The sequence below is a fragment of the Hypanus sabinus genome, chromosome 4, assembly GCF_030144855.1.
Source record: "Hypanus sabinus isolate sHypSab1 chromosome 4, sHypSab1.hap1, whole genome shotgun sequence".
NCBI lineage: Eukaryota > Metazoa > Chordata > Chondrichthyes > Myliobatiformes > Dasyatidae > Hypanus > Hypanus sabinus.
In genome coordinates, this window is record NC_082709.1 from 174,334,963 (window position 1) to 174,352,574 (window position 17,612).

Consider the following 17,612-nt stretch of genomic DNA (forward strand, 5'->3'; position numbering starts at 1 on the left):
GGCAGGAAGTGTATGAAGACCATGAGTTGCCCAAGTGTCATGATCGCGCTCTCTGGTCCAGACACTCATGTCAAAAGGGATGCCAGGCATAATGTTTTGATGACAGCTGAACTGCAGGAGCTGCCAGAATGTCACTGAATCAACATCAGACTGCCTCAGAGTCTCCGACCCCGGATTTCTTCTTCGGGGTTTACTCCCGAAGCCTTTCACGAGTGCATATAGCCTCTGTCTGTGGTGAGCAGTGGGCCATTACTCTGAGGTGTTCTTTTCAATGTCGACACATGGACCTCTTCCATGAGCCTTGCCAGAATTCACAGGATTTCTGACTCCCTCCCCCCGCGAAGGGGGTTAGTCCTTCTAGTTCGATGGCTGACTCTGGAGTAGAGTCCTGGAGCCTGGTGTCAGGGCGAGTGAGCAACAGTCCCTCATCTCCTGCTGGTTCAGACACAGAATCAGGTAGTCCAGTTTATTTTCCAGCAATTGGACGTTAGCAAATAGAATCGATGTAAGTTTGGACTGCAGGGATCTGCTTCAAGTCTCACTTTATTACTGGCATGCTGTGTTCAAGTGCGCCTCTTTTGATGCCCACTTCCCGACTAGCTCTAGTAGATTGCAGCGCGGAGAGCCCGCTCCCCACTTTAATCCGTAACTGAGCAGCCCCTTTGTTAATCTGCGCACTAGCGAGGTAGACTTGCAGATATTAGTATCCTGGATGTTGGTAGAAAAGACAAATAGGACAAGAAATTTCACCCTTGGTTGGATCTGGCGTGACTGCTCTGTCAATTACACTGCTGCCATTTTGTGACAGGATCATTGGAAAGAAATGGTCCACAAGTCTGATCAAAGGGCAACCCAAAAGTTTCTCTGTTTCAGAGTACTGTATTCAGTGCAAAGCTTTATAGTGCAAGCTATGTGATTGGGCGTTCGGGTCCCATCGCTGTTTGTAAGGAGTTTGTACGTTTTCCCTGTGACCATGTGGGTTTCCTCTGGCTGTTCTGGTTTCCTCCCACATTCCAAAATAGTACAGTTAAGACCAGTGAGTTGGGGGCATGTTGTTTTGACACTGGAAATGTTGTGGCACTTGCAATCTGCCCAGCACAATCCTCGCTGATTTGATCAGATGCAAATGACGCACCTTTGTACAAGTAGCAAAGCTAACCTTTCAAGAACTGTATGCATCTTTCTGACATTAATTGTTGGCTGCCATGTCGTTCAGGCCAACGAATACCAGACAGTTAGGTATTTGTACACTTTGTTGACTCCGCTCTGTTCAAGGCTCTAGGGGTAAGGAACTGACACCAGTTCCTACGTATGCTAGTAGATGGACTTGCAGTGCTGTTTATTATTGTATTAAAATAGGCCGACACAACACTATGCCAATTATGAGGGCATAGATAGAATGGGCAACAGGGTAGAAATACATCTCAACCAAAGGAGGTGTAAGGTGCACCTTCCCTCTGCTAGTCTGCTGGCCACCCTTAGGCAAGGTGAAGCACCTGCTTAGCCCCCTGATCAGGGTCACATGAAGTCATGGGAGCAGGTGGTGGATGGTCGTATGAGCAGCTGATGCAGATCACAAAGTCCTGGTTATGTGACCACTGACGCCAGGCAGACAATCTCTGAAGAGTACTGATTATGGTTGGGGTCACCCGTCTTGTTAAGACACTGCCCAGAAGGCAGCAATGGCAAACCACTTCTGTAGAAAATTTACCAAGAACAATCATGATCACATACATCACACAACATGGTGCATAATGATGATGACAAAAATATAACAAAAATAGTAATTGGGTTATCATTCGACAGGCATTTATTCTCGGCACACATTCAAAGTATTAAATATGCAACAATGTGAAAATAATGTTGTAAACAAAGATCAATCCAGTTTAAGCAATAAAAGTTTTCCTTTCTTCAAGCCCTTAAATTTACATTCTCATTTGGATATCTTGAAGGATTATTCCTTAGTAGAGGCCACCAGGAAGTAGGCGAGGCATGGGGAGAGGATGGTGGGTACAAAAATTGTGCAGTGTTAATGCAATTTAGATACAAAGGGAATTCAGTCTGAAAACAAATGTATATACATAATTGTTTATATTTACACACATTCACAGTGGTCAAAATCTTAAATAGTCATGTTAATTTATGTTATCAGATAATCTAGTAATATTAATTGCCATCACAATCAATTTTGAGGATGATAGGACATTGACGGAAGAACTGTGTCAAAGAAGATTTATTGTAAGGCCACTGCTAGCCTGGATAAGAGACAATCTATCACCTAGCAGAATTTCACCCATTCTCCTCTTCAGCAAAGTTATTAAAGTTGTCCAATTTAGATTCTAACTTGAATATGGATGGTCCCAATAATTTATATTCTGCCCTGCACCTTATTCAGACCACTGAAAATTTACAAAGCATATGATTTAAAATGGAGTTCCTCATTTTCACTTATTATATAGCTTTGCAAACAGTTCTGTAATGGTATTAACATTAGAAGGGTAAATTTCTGACTAAAGTAACAATTTCTTCCAGTATTTAGTATTTTACTGTTATTGTTAAGATATATTCAATTCAATGTTCTGTTGCCATTTCCAGAAAGTCAAATGCTATGTTTTCTTCTATTCTTCGTAAAACAACATCGGCATCAGTGGCAGGCTCTGTTGGAGAAACCAAGTCTTGAAGATGGTGTGCATTTGGTGCTCCAAGTGTTCCATTTGGTTGGGTTTTGAACACGTTACACAGTACTCTGAAAAAGTGGGTAAGCATCCGAATGCTGGAAACAGACCGACAAGTCAGGAGAGGAGATTCATACACACAGCTGGGTGTAATTTCTTCTTCACAGTTCACTTCCTGGGTTAAATTAGAGAAAAATACATTTTTAAAAAATTTCACACTTTTCACCCAAGCTTAAGTGTCTTTGCAATGGAGTTAGATTCATTCCATATAGTCAAAAAGCACTGAAACAAATACTTCAGCCCAACACATTAATGCTGACTATCAAATACACATCTATACTAATCCCATTTATCAGAACTTGGTCTGTAACCTTCTCTGCCTTGGCAATCAGGCGCTCATTTAAATTTAGATGAGATTAGCTTTATTTGTCACACGTGGATTGAAACGTACAGTGAAATGCGCGTTTTACGTCACCGATCGCAGTGCGAGGGGGCAGCCCACAAGTGTCGCCACGTTTCCGGCAACACAGCGTGCTCACGACTCACTAACCCTAAACCAGTGCACCCAGAGAAAACCCAAGCAAACACAGGGAGAGCGTGCAAACTTGTTACAGACAGCCGCGGAAACTGAACCCCGATCTTGCAGGTGGCTTTGTAAAGTGTTGCGCTAGCTGCTACTCTGCCAGCCTCGTTTGGATCTTCCTGAAACGTTGTGAGCTTACCTGCTTGGGCTCTGCGTTCCAGATTACATCCACCCTCCAGATCAAAAGAAAATCCTCCCTGGGTCTCCCCCAAACCTTTACTGTAAACATTTGCACTTTAATCTTACATTTCTGTTAATGGGATTGGTATTTCACTGTGAACCTTACATCTCTCAGTTTTGTGTACCCCTATCACGTCTCTCCTCAGCCTCCTCCACTCTGGGCAAGTACAGGCTCAGAGCCATCTAACACTCCTCATATATCAACCTTTTCATTCTTGGAATCTTTCTCATCAACCTCCTCTGGACCCTTTCCAATGCCCGCATATATTTTCTTAGATAAGGGGCCCATAAGTGTGGTTTGACCAATGCCTTAAAAAGCCACGGCATTACATCCCTGCCCCTTAAACTCTAATTCTCTCGAAATGAATGCTAACATTCATTTTGAAAGGACTAGAATATAAGAGCAAGGAATCCTGCACAAGGACCCCCAAGACCCTTTGCACCTCTTTCTTTGAATTTTCTGCCCATTTAGAAAATAGTCCATGCCTTTATTCCTTTTACGAAAGTGCATGACCATACACAACCCAACACTATATTCCTTCTGCCACTACTTTGCCCACTCTCCCAATCTGTCCAAGTCCTTCTGCAGACTCCTTGCTTCCTCAACACTACTTGCCCCTCCGTCTATCTTCAAATTGTCCACAAACTTGGCCTCAAAACCATCAATTCTGTCATCCAAACCATTCACGTATAATATGAAAAGGAGTGATTCCAACACCGAATCCTGCAGAACACTACTAGTAACGACAGCCAACCAGGAAAGGCCCTTTTATTCCCACTCTTTGCCTCCTGCCAGAGGTCAATCTTCTATCCATGCTCGTATCTTTCCTGTACAACTATAGGTTCTAGTCTTCTTAAGCAGCCTCATATGTGGCACTTGCCAAAAGCCTTCTGGAAATCCAAGAAAACATCCACTGACTTTCCTTTCTTGATGCTGCCTGTCATTTCCTCAAAGAGTTCCAACAGATTTGTCAAGCACGATCTCCCCTTAAGGAAACCATACTGACTTTTGCCTATTTTATCATGTGCCTCCAACTACCTGTTCCTTAATAACAGACATCTCTCCAACCTCTGAAATCAGGCTAACTGGCCTATAATTTCTATTCTTCTGCCTCCCTTCCTTCTGAAAGGGTTGAGTGAATTTGCAATTTTCCAGATAAAAAGACAGAGGTAGTCAGCCCAAAACTTCAACTTTTTATCCTGTTCCATAGATGCCACCTAGCCTGTTAAGTTTTTCCAACATTTTGTGTGTTGTTCTGGATTCCAACATCGCTTGTGTTTATCAGGGCAGGAACATTGTTTCCAATGGAAGGAGAGGCAAGAACAAGGGTCATAGCCTCAAGTTTGGGGGAATAGACTTGCATCAGAGCTGAAGAAAAAAATGCTTTCCCAGAGAGTAGTGGATTTATGGAATTCCCTGCTTGGGGAAGCAGTAGAGGCTACCTCATTAAATATATTTAAGACAGTTTGATAGATTTTTACATAATAGGGGAGTTGAGGATTATGGCAAAAAAGCAGTTAAGTGGAGTCAAGTCCATGGCCAGATCAGCCATCAAGGCAGGGTAGGCACAATAGGCCTAGACCTGCTCCTATTTCTTCTGCTCTCGTGTTCTTAAGTTAGGTTGAACACCGATACCTCTAGTGTGCAGTGCAACGCCCACGAAATACCGAAGGGTCTCAGCAGGTCAAGCAGCATCCATGGAACTGAATAGACAGTCATCATCTTAGGCTGCAGCACTTCTTCAGGACTGAGAAGGAAGGGGGAAGACGCCAGAATATATAGTTGGGGGGAGAGGAAGGCGGCTAACTGGAAGGTGATAGGTGAAGCCAGGTGGTGGGAAAGGTCAAGGGCTAGAGAAGAAGGAATGTGTTAGGAGAGCAGAGGACAATGAACCAAAGGAGAAAGGGGAGGACAAGGTAACCCAGGGGGAAGTAATAGGTAGGCAAGAGGTCAAAGTGGGGAACGGAGGGGGGATAGTTTGCTTACCGGAAGGAGAATTCGATATTCACGCCATCAGGTTGCAGGCTACCCAGGCAGAATACAAGGTGTTGCCCCTCCACCTTGAGGGTGGCCTCATCTTGATACAAGAGGAGGACATGGACCAATACATCGGAATGGGAATGGGAATTAAAATGTTTGGCCACCAGAACGTCCCCACTTGTGGCAGATGGTGTGAAGGTACTGGGCAAAACTGTCTCCCGATTTATGACGGATCTCTCCAATGTAGATGAGGACGCATCAGGAGCACCGGATACAATAGGCGACCCCAGTAGATTCGCAGGAGAGGTGTTGCCTCACCTGGAAGGACTGCCTGGGGCTCTAAATGGAGGTGAATGGCCAGGTCTAGCACTTGCAGGGATAAGTGCCAGGAGGGAGATTAGTGGTGATGAGCAGTCATGGGAATCGGAGAGGGAGCAATGCCTGTGGAAAGTGGGGGGGGGGGGGGGGGGTAAAAGATATGCTTAGTGGTATGATTCCTTTGGAAATGGCAGAAGTTGTGGAGGATAATGCGTTGGATGCGGTGGCTGATCAGGTGGTAGGTAAGGACACGAGGAACCCTATCACTATTAAGCTGGCGGAAAAATGGTATGAGCACAGATACATGGGAAGTGGAGGAGCTGCAGGTGAGAGCAACATCATTAGAGGAGGGAGGGAAATCCCATACTTTAACGAAGGAACTTTTAAATTATTCAAACTTTTAACTAGGGTTAAACAGGTGGGTTGCTGGGTGGTACAATTCATTCAGCTGGAAAGACCTGATCTGTTCTTTATCGCTAGCTAAATAAATAAATATCTTTTTTTTTTAAACTTCAGACTTTGTCTTGTGGGAATAAAAACTTATTTTTAGATAATTTTATTACCCCAAAGTTTTGATCCAGAATATCTAGAATCCGCACAGTGTAGGGTTTATATGCGTGGAACGACTCCACAATGTCCAGGTATGGACGACAATCTTCAGCATCCACCTCAGGAACAAAAGCCCATCTGTACCTAAAAATATCACAACAATGAAGATTTTTCAACATGTAGTTACAAAGATGCTCCAGCTTACAGTGAAAATATGCTCTGTGCAATTCTTTCAATCCAAAGTGGAACTTGATCAGTAGACATGGGGTCACTGGCAATGTACAACACAGCCTATGTTTTACCAAAGTTATAGCCTAGGCTGTTGCTATGGAGGATCTCAGTGCAGAGGCCTCACCTTGTTCAGAACCCATTCAGCACCTCCTTCCATTGTCGCTGCAGGTTTAAATACTCAGTGTGTAATATCAAGTTCTCTTAGGGCAGATAATCACAATTCCATAAAGGAAATTTATTGATAGCAATAGGCAGAAGAGAGAGATACAGAGTATTTTCATGAGGCCAGGTGGCTTCACTCCAGTTTCTAGGCCAATCTGATGTTGCATTAGTTTAAAAATATTTAAGATTAAGTTAATTGAAAATATTCATGATAGAGAAGTCAGTATTAGTGGCAGCCAATCAGTATTGGGGTCAATGATAGTGAAGAATGAAGTTACTAAAAGCAATTTCACAGGATTTGAGGCTAATGACAAGGATGTATGTGCATTGAACAGAAAAAGGGTATGATCAAGCTTCTCTGCAACTGCACTTGCAAATTGAATAGCCTGCTAATACTCAGATGAATATTGTATGCAGTTCTGGCTACCTGTCTGCGGGAAAGATATCAGTAAGATTTAGTGAGCACAGAGAAAATTTACAAGGATGTTGCCAGGACTTGAGGACCTGAGATGTAGGGAAAGGCTGAACTGGTCAGTATGTTTTTTACAAAACCTGGATTGCAGGAGAATGAGGAGAAACTTGATAGAGATATACAAAATTATGAGGGGTATAAATAGGTTCAATGCAAGCAGGCTTTTTCCACAGAAGTTGGACGAGACTAGATCTAGAGTTCAAGGGTTAAGGGTGAAAGGTGAAATATTTAAAGGGAACCTGAGTCAGAACTTCTTCACTCAGAGGATGATACGAGTGTAGAACGAGCTGGCAGTAGAAGTAGTAGATGCTGGTTTAACTGCAGCATTTAAGATAAATTTCGATAAATGCATGGATAGAAGGCCTACAGAGGGCTATGGTCCCACTGCAGGTCATTGGGATTAGGCAGAATAACTACCAAATGTACCAAAGTGTCTGTATCTGTGCTCGAAGAACCTGAGTGACCTGAAAAAAACAACACACTTGACTTACACAAGGATTCAGAGAACTTAAGTTCCTGAAGGTTTAATAGTGACAGCAGCGTAGTGGCTAGCACAATGCTTTACAGTACCAGTGACCTGGGTTCATTTCCCACTACTCTCTGTGTCTCCCCCCATGACCATGTGGGCTTCCTCTGGGAGCTCCGGTTTCCTCCCACAGTCCAAAGACATACTGGTTGGTATGGTAATTGGTCATTGTAAACTGTCCCATGATGAGGCAAGGGTTAAATCGGGGGATTGCTGGGTGGTGTGGCTGGAGGGGCCGGAACAATAAAAAATAAATTTAAATAATTTCTTCATTAATGAACTTAATCCAACAAACAGAGTGACGGCAGAACTGCTGATAACCCATAGAGCACATATCCTGTATTGCAGCATCCTGGCTGACCACAGAAACAAATAGCATCAAGAGCTGGCACAGCACGAGACTTCAAAGATTCAGCAGCATCTAATATGGTAGGGAACCAGTATGATCGATTTGAGGATGAGCCCACACATTTACAAGTAGATGATGAGTCTACTATAAATGTAAGGAAGGACGAGTCAATGATTGGGTACAAATGCAGACAGAGCACAGAGTTAGATTGTACCACAAAGGCAAACTTCAAAAGGGCAAAGAATGCGGGACTGAAGGTGCCGTATTTAAATGCATGCAGCATTCAGAATAAGGTGGACAAACTCATGGCACAATTAGAGATTGATCGGAATGACGTTATGGGCATCATTGAGTCGTGGCTGAAAGAAGGTCATAGTTAGGAGCTTAACATCAAAAGATATACTTTGTATCGAAAGGACAGGTGAGAAAACATAGGCGGTGGTGTGGTTCAGTTGGTAAGAGATGGAATTACATCTTTAAAAAGAGGTGACGTAGGGTCAGAGAATGTTAAATCTTTGTGGGTGGAATTAAGAAATTGCAAGGGTTAAAAAAACCATTATGGGAATCATATATAGGCCTTCAAATAGTAGCCAAGATGTGGGGTTGAGATTGCAGAGGGACCTAGAAAGAGCATATAATAAGGGTATTGACACAATTGTAATTGGGGGACTTCAATATGCAAGGGGATTGGGAAAATCAGGTTAGTGTTTGATCGCAAGAGAGGGAATTTGTTGAATGTCTACGAGATAGATTTTCAGAGCAGCTTGTACTTGAACCTACTCAGGGGAAGACTATCTGAGATTGGGTCTTCTGTACTAACCTAGATCTTATTAGGGAGCTTAAAGTAAAGTAACCCTTAGGAGGCAGTGGTCATAATATGATTGAATTCATACTGCAAGTTGATAGGAAGAAGCACAATATATCAGTATTTGAATGGAATAAAGGGAATTACAGAGGCGTGAGAGAGGAGCTTGCCCAGGTGATTGGAGGAGGATACTGCCAGGGATGACGGCAAAGCAGAGATGGCTGAAGTTTCTGGGAATATTCACAAGGTGCAGGATAGATAAGTACCACAGAAGAAGTTGTTCCCAAATGGCAGAGTTAGGCAACCATGGCTGGAAAGGGGGAAATTACGGACTGCATAAAAGCCAAAGACAGGGCATATAATTGGCAAAAGTGAGTAGGAAGCTGGATGATTGGGAAGCTTTTACAATCCAACAAAAGGCAACTAAAAAAGCTATAAGAAGGGAAAAGATGAAATGAGGACAAACTAGCCGATAATATAAAACAAGATACCAAAAGTTCTTTCAGTTATATAGTGTAAAAGGGAGATGAGAGCTGATATTGGACTACTGGAAAATGATGCTGGTGAGGTAGTAATGGGGAACAAAGAAATGGCAGATGAACTTAATGGGTACTTTGCATCTGTCTTCACTGTGGAATACACTAGCAGTGTCAGGGGGCAAGAGGGAGTGCCATTACTATTATCAAGGAAAAAAGCGCTAGGCAAACGCAAAGGCTTTAAGGTGCAAAAGTTATCTGGACCAGATGGACTACATCCCAAAGTCCTGGGAGAGGTTGATGAAGAGATAACAGATGCATTGGTCACTTGATTCTGGCATAGTCCAGGGGGACTGGAAAATTGCAAATGTCACTCCATTTGTTAAGAAGGGAGGAAGGCAAAAGGAAGGAAATTATAGGTCAGTTATCCTAACCTCAGTGGTTGGAAAAGTGCTGTAGTCTATTATTAAGGTTGAGGTTTCGGGGTACTTGCAGACAAATGATAAAATAAGTCAAATTCAGCATGGTTTCTGTAAAGGAAATCTTGCCTGACAAATCTGTTAGAGTTCTTCCAAGAAGTAACAAGCAAGATGGACAAAGGAGAGGCAGTGGGTGTCATTTACTCGGATTTTCAGAAGACATTTCATAAGGTGCCACACATGAGGCTGCTAACAAGATAAAATCCTATGGTGTTACAGGAAAGGTACTGGCATGGATAGAGGAGTGGCTGACAGGCAGGAGGCAGCGAGTGGGAATAAAAGGGACCTTTTCTGGTTGGCTGCCAGTGACTCGTGGTTAGTACTGGGAACACTACTTTTCACATTGCTTGTCAATGAATTAGATAATGGAATTGATGGATTTGTGGCAAAGTTTGCAGATGATACGATGATAGGTGGAGGGGTAGGTACTGCCAAAGAAGCAAGATGGAATACAGTGTTGGGAAGTATATGATAATGCATTTTTGTAAAAGGAACAATAGTGTGGACTATTATCTTAATGGGGAGGAAAATCGAACATCAGAGGTGCAGAGCGACTTAGGAGTCCTCATGTAAGACTCCCAGAAGGTTAATTTGCAGGTTGAGTCAGTGGTAAAGAAGGCAAATGCAATGTTGGCATTTATTTCAAGGAGAATAGAATATAAAAGCAAGGAGATAATGCTGAGGGTTTATAAGACACCAATCAAGTCACACTTGGAGTTTGTCAACAGTTTTGGGCCCCATTTCTCAGAAAGGATGTGTTGTCATTGGAGAGGGTCCAGAGGAAGTTCACAAGGATGATTCTGGGACTGAAAGGAGTTGAGTAGGATCTCCCATCCCATCACACACTCCCGGGATCAGACACAGAATGATGCTCCCTCCACACAGTTGATAAGTAGATCTCCATGATGGAATGGCAGAGCAGAAAATTATGGGCTAAATAGCCTAATTCTGCTCCTATGTCTTGTGGTCTTATATCATTGCAGTCCATTTTGAGGCTGTGCCCTCTAGTCTTAGATTCCACCCCCCTCCCCACAGGAAACATTGTTCTACATCCACTCTATCAAGACCGTTCAACATTCGATAGGCTTCAATGAGGTCACCCTTCATTCATCTGAATTCTAGTGACTAGAGACCCAGAGCTATCAAAAACTCTTTATATAACAAGCTTTTCCATCTTTCGTGATCCTCCTCTGAACCCTTCTCCAATGTCAGCACATCCTTTCTTAGACAAGGATAAATGTAATATATATTGATTTCGTAGGAAGAAGGAGAAAGGTAAAATGAACTGGAGGCCTGCTGAGTTCATCCAGCGCTTTGTGTGTTGCTTGATTCCAGCATCTGCAGATTTTCTCATCTGGAGGGCACAATTATAGGACGCTTTTTGAAGGTGTAAGCGATGCTGGGGAGGGTAGTACCCATGAGCTAGCTGGCTGAGTTTGCAACTCTGCAGCTTTTCCCAATCCTGTGCAGTGGCCCCTGCGTACCAGATGGAGATGCAGCATGCTCTCCACGGTGCATACAGTATGATGTTGCTGAATGTTAGAGCAGGCCCGAAGGGCTGAGTGGCCTCATCTTCTATTGCATATGTTCTTATGGAGGTATGGCCAGCATGACTACATTAATACCTTCATATTTTCTTGTAAAGATAAGGAAAAAGCCTTGATGGTGAACCTTTTATTCCAAGCCCCGCATGACATGCTCTCTTTTCATTGCTACCATCAGGGAGGAGGTACAAGAGCCTGAAGACACACACTCAGCGATTCAGGAACGGCTTCTTCCCCTCTGCCATCAGATTTACGAATGGAAAATGAACCAACCTATGAACACCACCTCCCTATTTTTGCTCTCTATTTGCATTATTAATTTCTTAAAATATATATTTCTTATTGTAATTTATAGTTTGTTGCTATGTATTACACTATTCTGCTGCTGCTAAATACGAAGATTGAGTAGGTGGAGGGGTAGGTAGTTTTGAGGAGGTAGACAAGCTACAGAAGGACTTGTACAGAGTGGCAGATGGAATACAGTGCAGGAAAGTGTATGGTCATTGCACTCTGGTAGAAGGAATAAAAGCATTGACTATTTTCCAAGCAGGGAGAAAATTCAAAATTCTGAGATGCAAAGGGACTTGTGAGTCATCGTGCAGAATCCCCTGAAGGTTAATTTGCAGGTTAAGTCAGTGATGAGGAAGGAAAAATACAATGTTAGCATTCATTTTGAGAGGACTAGAATAGAAAATGATGTAATGCTGAGGCTTTATAAGACACTGGTGAAGCCTCACTTGGACTATTGACAGCAGTTTTGGGGTCCTTATTTAAGAAAGGATTTGCTGAGATTGGAGAGGTTTCAGAGGAGGTTTATGGAAGTGAAAGGCATATAAGGAGTGATTAATGGTTCTGAACCTTTAATAGCTGGAATTTAGAAGAATGAGGAAGGACCTTATTGAAACCTATTGCACGTTGAAAGGCCTAGATAGAGTGGATGTGGAGAGGATATTTCCTATGGTGTGGGAGTCTAGGTCCAGAGAGCAAAACCTCAGAATAGAGGGATGTTGCTCAAACCAGCGACAGAGATGAGTTTGAATTTCTTTAGCCAGATAGCAGTGAATGTGTGAAATTCATTTCCACAGGTGGTGGTGGAGTTAGGTCATTGGGTGCATTTATGTCAGAGGCTGGCACGTTCTTGATTAGTCAGGATGTAAAAGGTTACGGGGAGAAGGCAGGAGAATGGAGTTGAGAGGGAAATGGGTCAGCCACGATGAAATAGCGGAGCAGACTCAATGGGCCGAATGGCCAGATCAGCTTCTATGTCTTATGGTCTAAACAACAAAATTTCATGACATGTCAGTGAAATTAAACCTGATTCTGATCCTGATCTTTCAACTTCTGCACTAATCCCCAATTCCTAGATTCATTAATATCCTGAGTCCCTTTTGGTCAGATATTGTTGGAATACTGATGCACAGTGATAAAGTAGAGCAAAAGAAATAGTGTTTATCACCCATACTTACATTTGGAACAAAGGCATTGCTTCTTGAGGGAAACAGAGTGCTGTATCCAAAAATTTACAAGCAGATAAATACATGTCAAGTTCCTTTTGCTCCAGATCTTGCAGACAGGATCCATTTGCATGGTTAGATGGGGACTTCTGACCTACTTTACTGTAAGAAAGATTAGTTTGTTATCTCTAAACACAATGGACACACACAGTTCTGGAAACTCAATAAGATGAATCTCCCTCATGTGTTTATACACTTAACTCCATTTATTCACTACATTTTTCTCATTTAAATATTGCCCAATTCTGAAGCAAGTTTCGAAAGGTGTCATACTACCCCTTAACCTCATGCAAAAACCATGCGATGGGGTGGTGGTGGTCAGACAATTCTGACATCACCAGTGCTCAAAAACCACATCTCTTTTGCTAATTTCCACTGTAAACTTCAGCAATATCCCTAGGCGGCAGAGTTGCACAGCAGTTAACACAATGCTTTACAGCACCAACAATCACCGATCGGGGTTCAGCTTCCCCCCACCCCCGCTCCCCCTGTGACCATATAGGTGGTGTAGCAGCGTCAGCACCGGACTTTGAGGTGGATGGTCCCGAGTTTGAATCCGGCCGGCTCCTTGTACACTGTCCATCCATGCTGGGTTGAGTGTCAAGCTGGCAACTAAGCCTCGTTAAAAAAATAGCAGTCAAATTCTATGGAAACGGCAAAACTGCTGCCCAATGAGCCAAAAAGAATGACAACAAACTGTAACCATGTGGGTTTCTTCTGGGAGCTTCGGTTTCCTGCCACTATCCAAAGACGTGCAGGTTAATACGTTAGTTGGTTATTGTCAGTTATCCTGTGATGAGGCTCATGTTAAATAGGCGGGTTGTTGGGCGGTGCAGCTCATTGGCCTGTTCTGTATCGTATCTCTAAACATATAAAACAGCAATGTTCTGATTCTGAAAGTTCCAGTTTATTTGAATTCGGCAGAAGCAGCATAATTGTGCTCTTGATCAAATTAAGGTTGCTGATGTAAGTACAAGTGATGGCGGTGAGTTAATCAATTTAAAGAGACCAGGATATACTAATTTTTTTAAAAAAAATTATTATTTATTTGCTTAGAGATTCAGCAGAGCAGGCTCTTCATTCCCAACAAACCTTACTGCCTAGCAATCCACCAATTTAACTCCAGCCTCGTCACAGGACAATTTACAATGGCCAATTAGCCTACTAACCAGAATGTCTTTGGACTGTGGGCGGAAACCAGAGTGCCTGGAGGAAATCCACGTGGTCATGGGGACAACGTATAAACTCCTTACAGACGGCGCTGGAATTGAACTCCGAACTCTGGAACATCCCAAGCTGGGACAACATTGCACGAACCACTAATGCTACCATGACACTCTACGAGTCAGCAGATGTCAGGAGTGAAATTCAAACCCACATCCCCAGGCGGAGACCAGAGCACCTGCATTTCTGCAGAAGGAATTTTATACATTGTGCCTGGCGCCTTAGGTCGCATGGCCGCCCTGATAGCTCCAGTGCAACCATTAATTAATTTGGTTTAGAATACATGCCATCAGTATTCACAAACAAGTCTTTCAGTCTTAAGAAACAACTCCCAGGATGAATCACTGATAACTACTTCAACCATCGACATGTTGATGAGCCTAACCCAGAACAGAGATAAAAACTTGTTGATTGGCACAGCATGGACTATAGAGGGTAGAGCACTTCCTCACTCACTTCCGGTTTTACTATCACCTATTCTACAAGTTTCAATTAAGCTAATACTCAGCGTGAGATTTGCATGAAGAACTCACCAGAACTCAAAACATCTACAGTTTTGTGCAAAGGTCTTAGGCACATATCTAGGGTGCCTAAGACCTTTTGCACAGTACTATGGTAATTTTATGTTATTACACTGTACTGCCAGTGCAAAACAAAATCAAATTTCATGACATACATGAATGATGATAAACTGATAGGGGTCTCTGTTTTGGACTGAGTGTACGAAGGGACCGGGAAAGGGGATTCTCTGCCACCCGTCCCACACGCCTTCTGTGGCATGCCAACCTTGCCACTCCCAACATTCTTTGCTCCGGCCAGATTTACAAACTCACTCTCCACTCCGCATTGACAGATATAGTACTGTGTAAAAGTCTTAGACACTAAATATATACATAGAAAAAAATCATCATAAAAAACTTACTTTGAAACAATTTCAAGTAAATCCTCTTCTAATTGGATGAATACCTGAACCTAAAGATAACATAAAGAAACTCGTTACATTACAACCAGAGGATCCTGTTGAAGTTAATTCATCATTAATCAGAAATTCTGACACAAACATATTTAAGACATTTTCAAATCAGATGCCTAACAAAAATAATGTCTGTATATTAAAGGGTACAATTATTGTTTACACAAAGGAGACTGCCGATGCTGGAAATCCAGAGCAACACACACAAAATGCTGGACGAACTCAGTAGATGAAGGAGCATCTACCACGAGGAATATGGAGAGTCAATGTTTCAGGTCACACAGCATCCGTGGAAATGGGTGAGACACCTCTTTAGGACTGGAAAGGAAGGGGGAAGATACCAGAATAAAAAGTGGGGGAGGAGAAATAGCTAGAAGGTGATAGATGAAGCCAGGCAGGTGAGAAATGTAAAGGGCTGGAGAGGAGGAATCTGGTAGGAGAGAAGAGTGGATCATTGGAGAAAGGGAAGGAGGAGGGGCACCAGGGGGAACAGCACACATGGCCCAGCATGTAGGGAAACCTCATTGTTAAGCCAAACATTTTTCACATGCAAAGTGGGACCAACTTAACACAATGCAGAATCCTGTTGGCACAAATGAGGCTGGTTGCAGGCTGTGGTGCTGAAGGAAAGCTCTGGCATTCAGTTGCTGCCAGACAAATCAGTGGCAAACTTGTCACTCCAGAGCAGAGGTGTCCCTTTGCTCTATCAATGGACTTCACATGGAGCCCAATAGCACACCCTGGTTGCCATGGGACTGTCACTCAATTTTTTTTTTGATTAGAAATTCCCAGAACTTTGAATTTGAAAGGAAAACACAAGAATTATTTTTAAAATAAATTCTGTAGTGTTTCATTGATTTCCTGTAAATGCCTATAAGAAAATTGGGGTGGCATGGTAGCGTAGCGTAGGTTCAATTCCCACCGTTGCCTGTGAGGAGTTTGCATATTCTCCCCATGTCCGCATGGGTTTCCTCCAGGTGCTCGGGTTTCCTCCCACAGTCCAAAGACATACCATTTGGTTAACTGGTCATTGCAAATTGTCCAATGATCAGACTACAGTTGAATAGCTGTTGCTGGACGGCACAGCTTGAAGGACCAGAAGGGTCTACTCCACACTGTATCTCAATAAACAAACAAACAAATAAAATGAATCTCAAGGTGTATATGGTAACATATACATAATTATATAATACATCTACCACAATAAACTGCAACTGCCCTTCAAATCCCTGGAGGAGGAATTCAAGGTAACAAGAGCCAGAGAAGTGATAGGGTACAGGGACTCAAGTGATCCGAAGGTGGCTCGAGCAGGGATCCGGGTGAGGACTGGCAGGAAGTGGAGGGCAGAGGAAGCTGTTCTGGAAGCAGAGGCAAGGCTGTGTCACAGGAGGCTGGTGGGAGTGGTCACACGAGGCCGAGCTGGGCTCCCCAAATGGACACCATCAGAGGGAAGGAAAGGCACCGCCGAGTTCAGGAGGAGTTGAGAGCAGCAATGGAGGAGACGAGAACCTGCAAGGTGGTGGGAATGAAGCAACAGGGAGCTTGGACAAGATGGGAGAATGCGGTGGAGAGGAAAGTGACCTGGGTTGAGCTTTGGAAAGCCGAGCCACACTGCATCCAATTTCTCATCCAGGCAGTGTACGATGTGCTTCCAAGCCCATCAAACCTGCACACATGGGGCAAAGCAGAGTCCTCAGCGTGCCCACTGTGTTCCAAGCGAGGAACCCTGGAGCACATCCTCAGCGGCTGCTCAGGGGCAGTTGGTGAGGGACGGTACCGATGGAGGCATGCTCAGGTCCTGAAGACCATCGCTGAAGCCATCAGTGCAGGAGTTGAGCGGGCGAAGCGGTCCCGACCCTCCAAGCAGACCACTGCCCTTGTCAGAGCTGAGGAGCAGCCAATACCCGCCAAGGGAACATCAGCAGGTACCCTGACCTCTGCGAGAGTCTGGCAGCTGCTGGTGGACCTCGAAAGGCAGCTGAGGTTCCCTGACCATATTGCAGCCACCAACCTGTGACCAGACATTGTCTGTGTCTGAGCCTATGAAGCAGGTGGTGATACTGGAGCTGACAGTCCCATGGGAAGATCGCTTGGAAGAGGCCTTTGAAAGGAAGCTCTCCAAGTACACAGGACTGGTCAGCAACTGCCAGCAGGCTGGATGGAGAGTGAGGTGTCTCCCAGTGGAGGTTGGTTGCAGGGGATTCGCAGCCCGTTCCTTAGCCAGAGCCTTCAGCAATTTGGGCATCGAGGGAGAGAGGAAAAGGAGAGCCATCTGCAGTACCACCGATGCGGCAGAGAGGGCCTCAAGGTGGCTGTGGCTCAAGAGAGGGGATCCATGGAGTCATGTGTAGCTAGCCATCTGGACACAAGCAAGGGACTGATCAGCCCTGGCTGGGTCACCTGGAGAAGGGTGTATGACATTGAAAGACCCAAAACACCCGATGATTCCAGGAACATCACTGATGATGTGTCCAGAAGCATCAGTAGATGTATGCACACAACACTTCAACTTTGCACCCAGCATTATTCTTCTATCAGGTTGGAGTTTTATTCAGAATTACTTAAATAATC

The 17,612-nt window shown here is 43.8% G+C and overlaps 1 protein-coding gene across 3 annotated transcripts in view; it reads right to left on the bottom strand.

Moving 5' to 3' along the window:
• Positions 1-1,793: 1,793 nt before the first annotated feature.
• dop1b (DOP1 leucine zipper like protein B) overlaps positions 1,794-17,612 on the bottom strand; it is a 204,075-nt gene continuing 188,256 nt past the window's right edge. For all 3 annotated transcript variants that reach the window (XM_059968854.1, XM_059968855.1, XM_059968856.1), the window contains 4 exons: positions 14,991-15,040; positions 12,797-12,946; positions 6,301-6,430; positions 1,794-2,850 (listed from right to left, as the gene is read on the bottom strand). In XM_059968854.1, the coding sequence (XP_059824837.1) occupies positions 2,572-2,850; positions 6,301-6,430; positions 12,797-12,946; positions 14,991-15,040 (609 nt within the window). In that variant the 3' untranslated portion in view covers positions 1,794-2,571. The remainder of the gene's footprint in view (positions 2,851-6,300; positions 6,431-12,796; positions 12,947-14,990; positions 15,041-17,612) is intronic.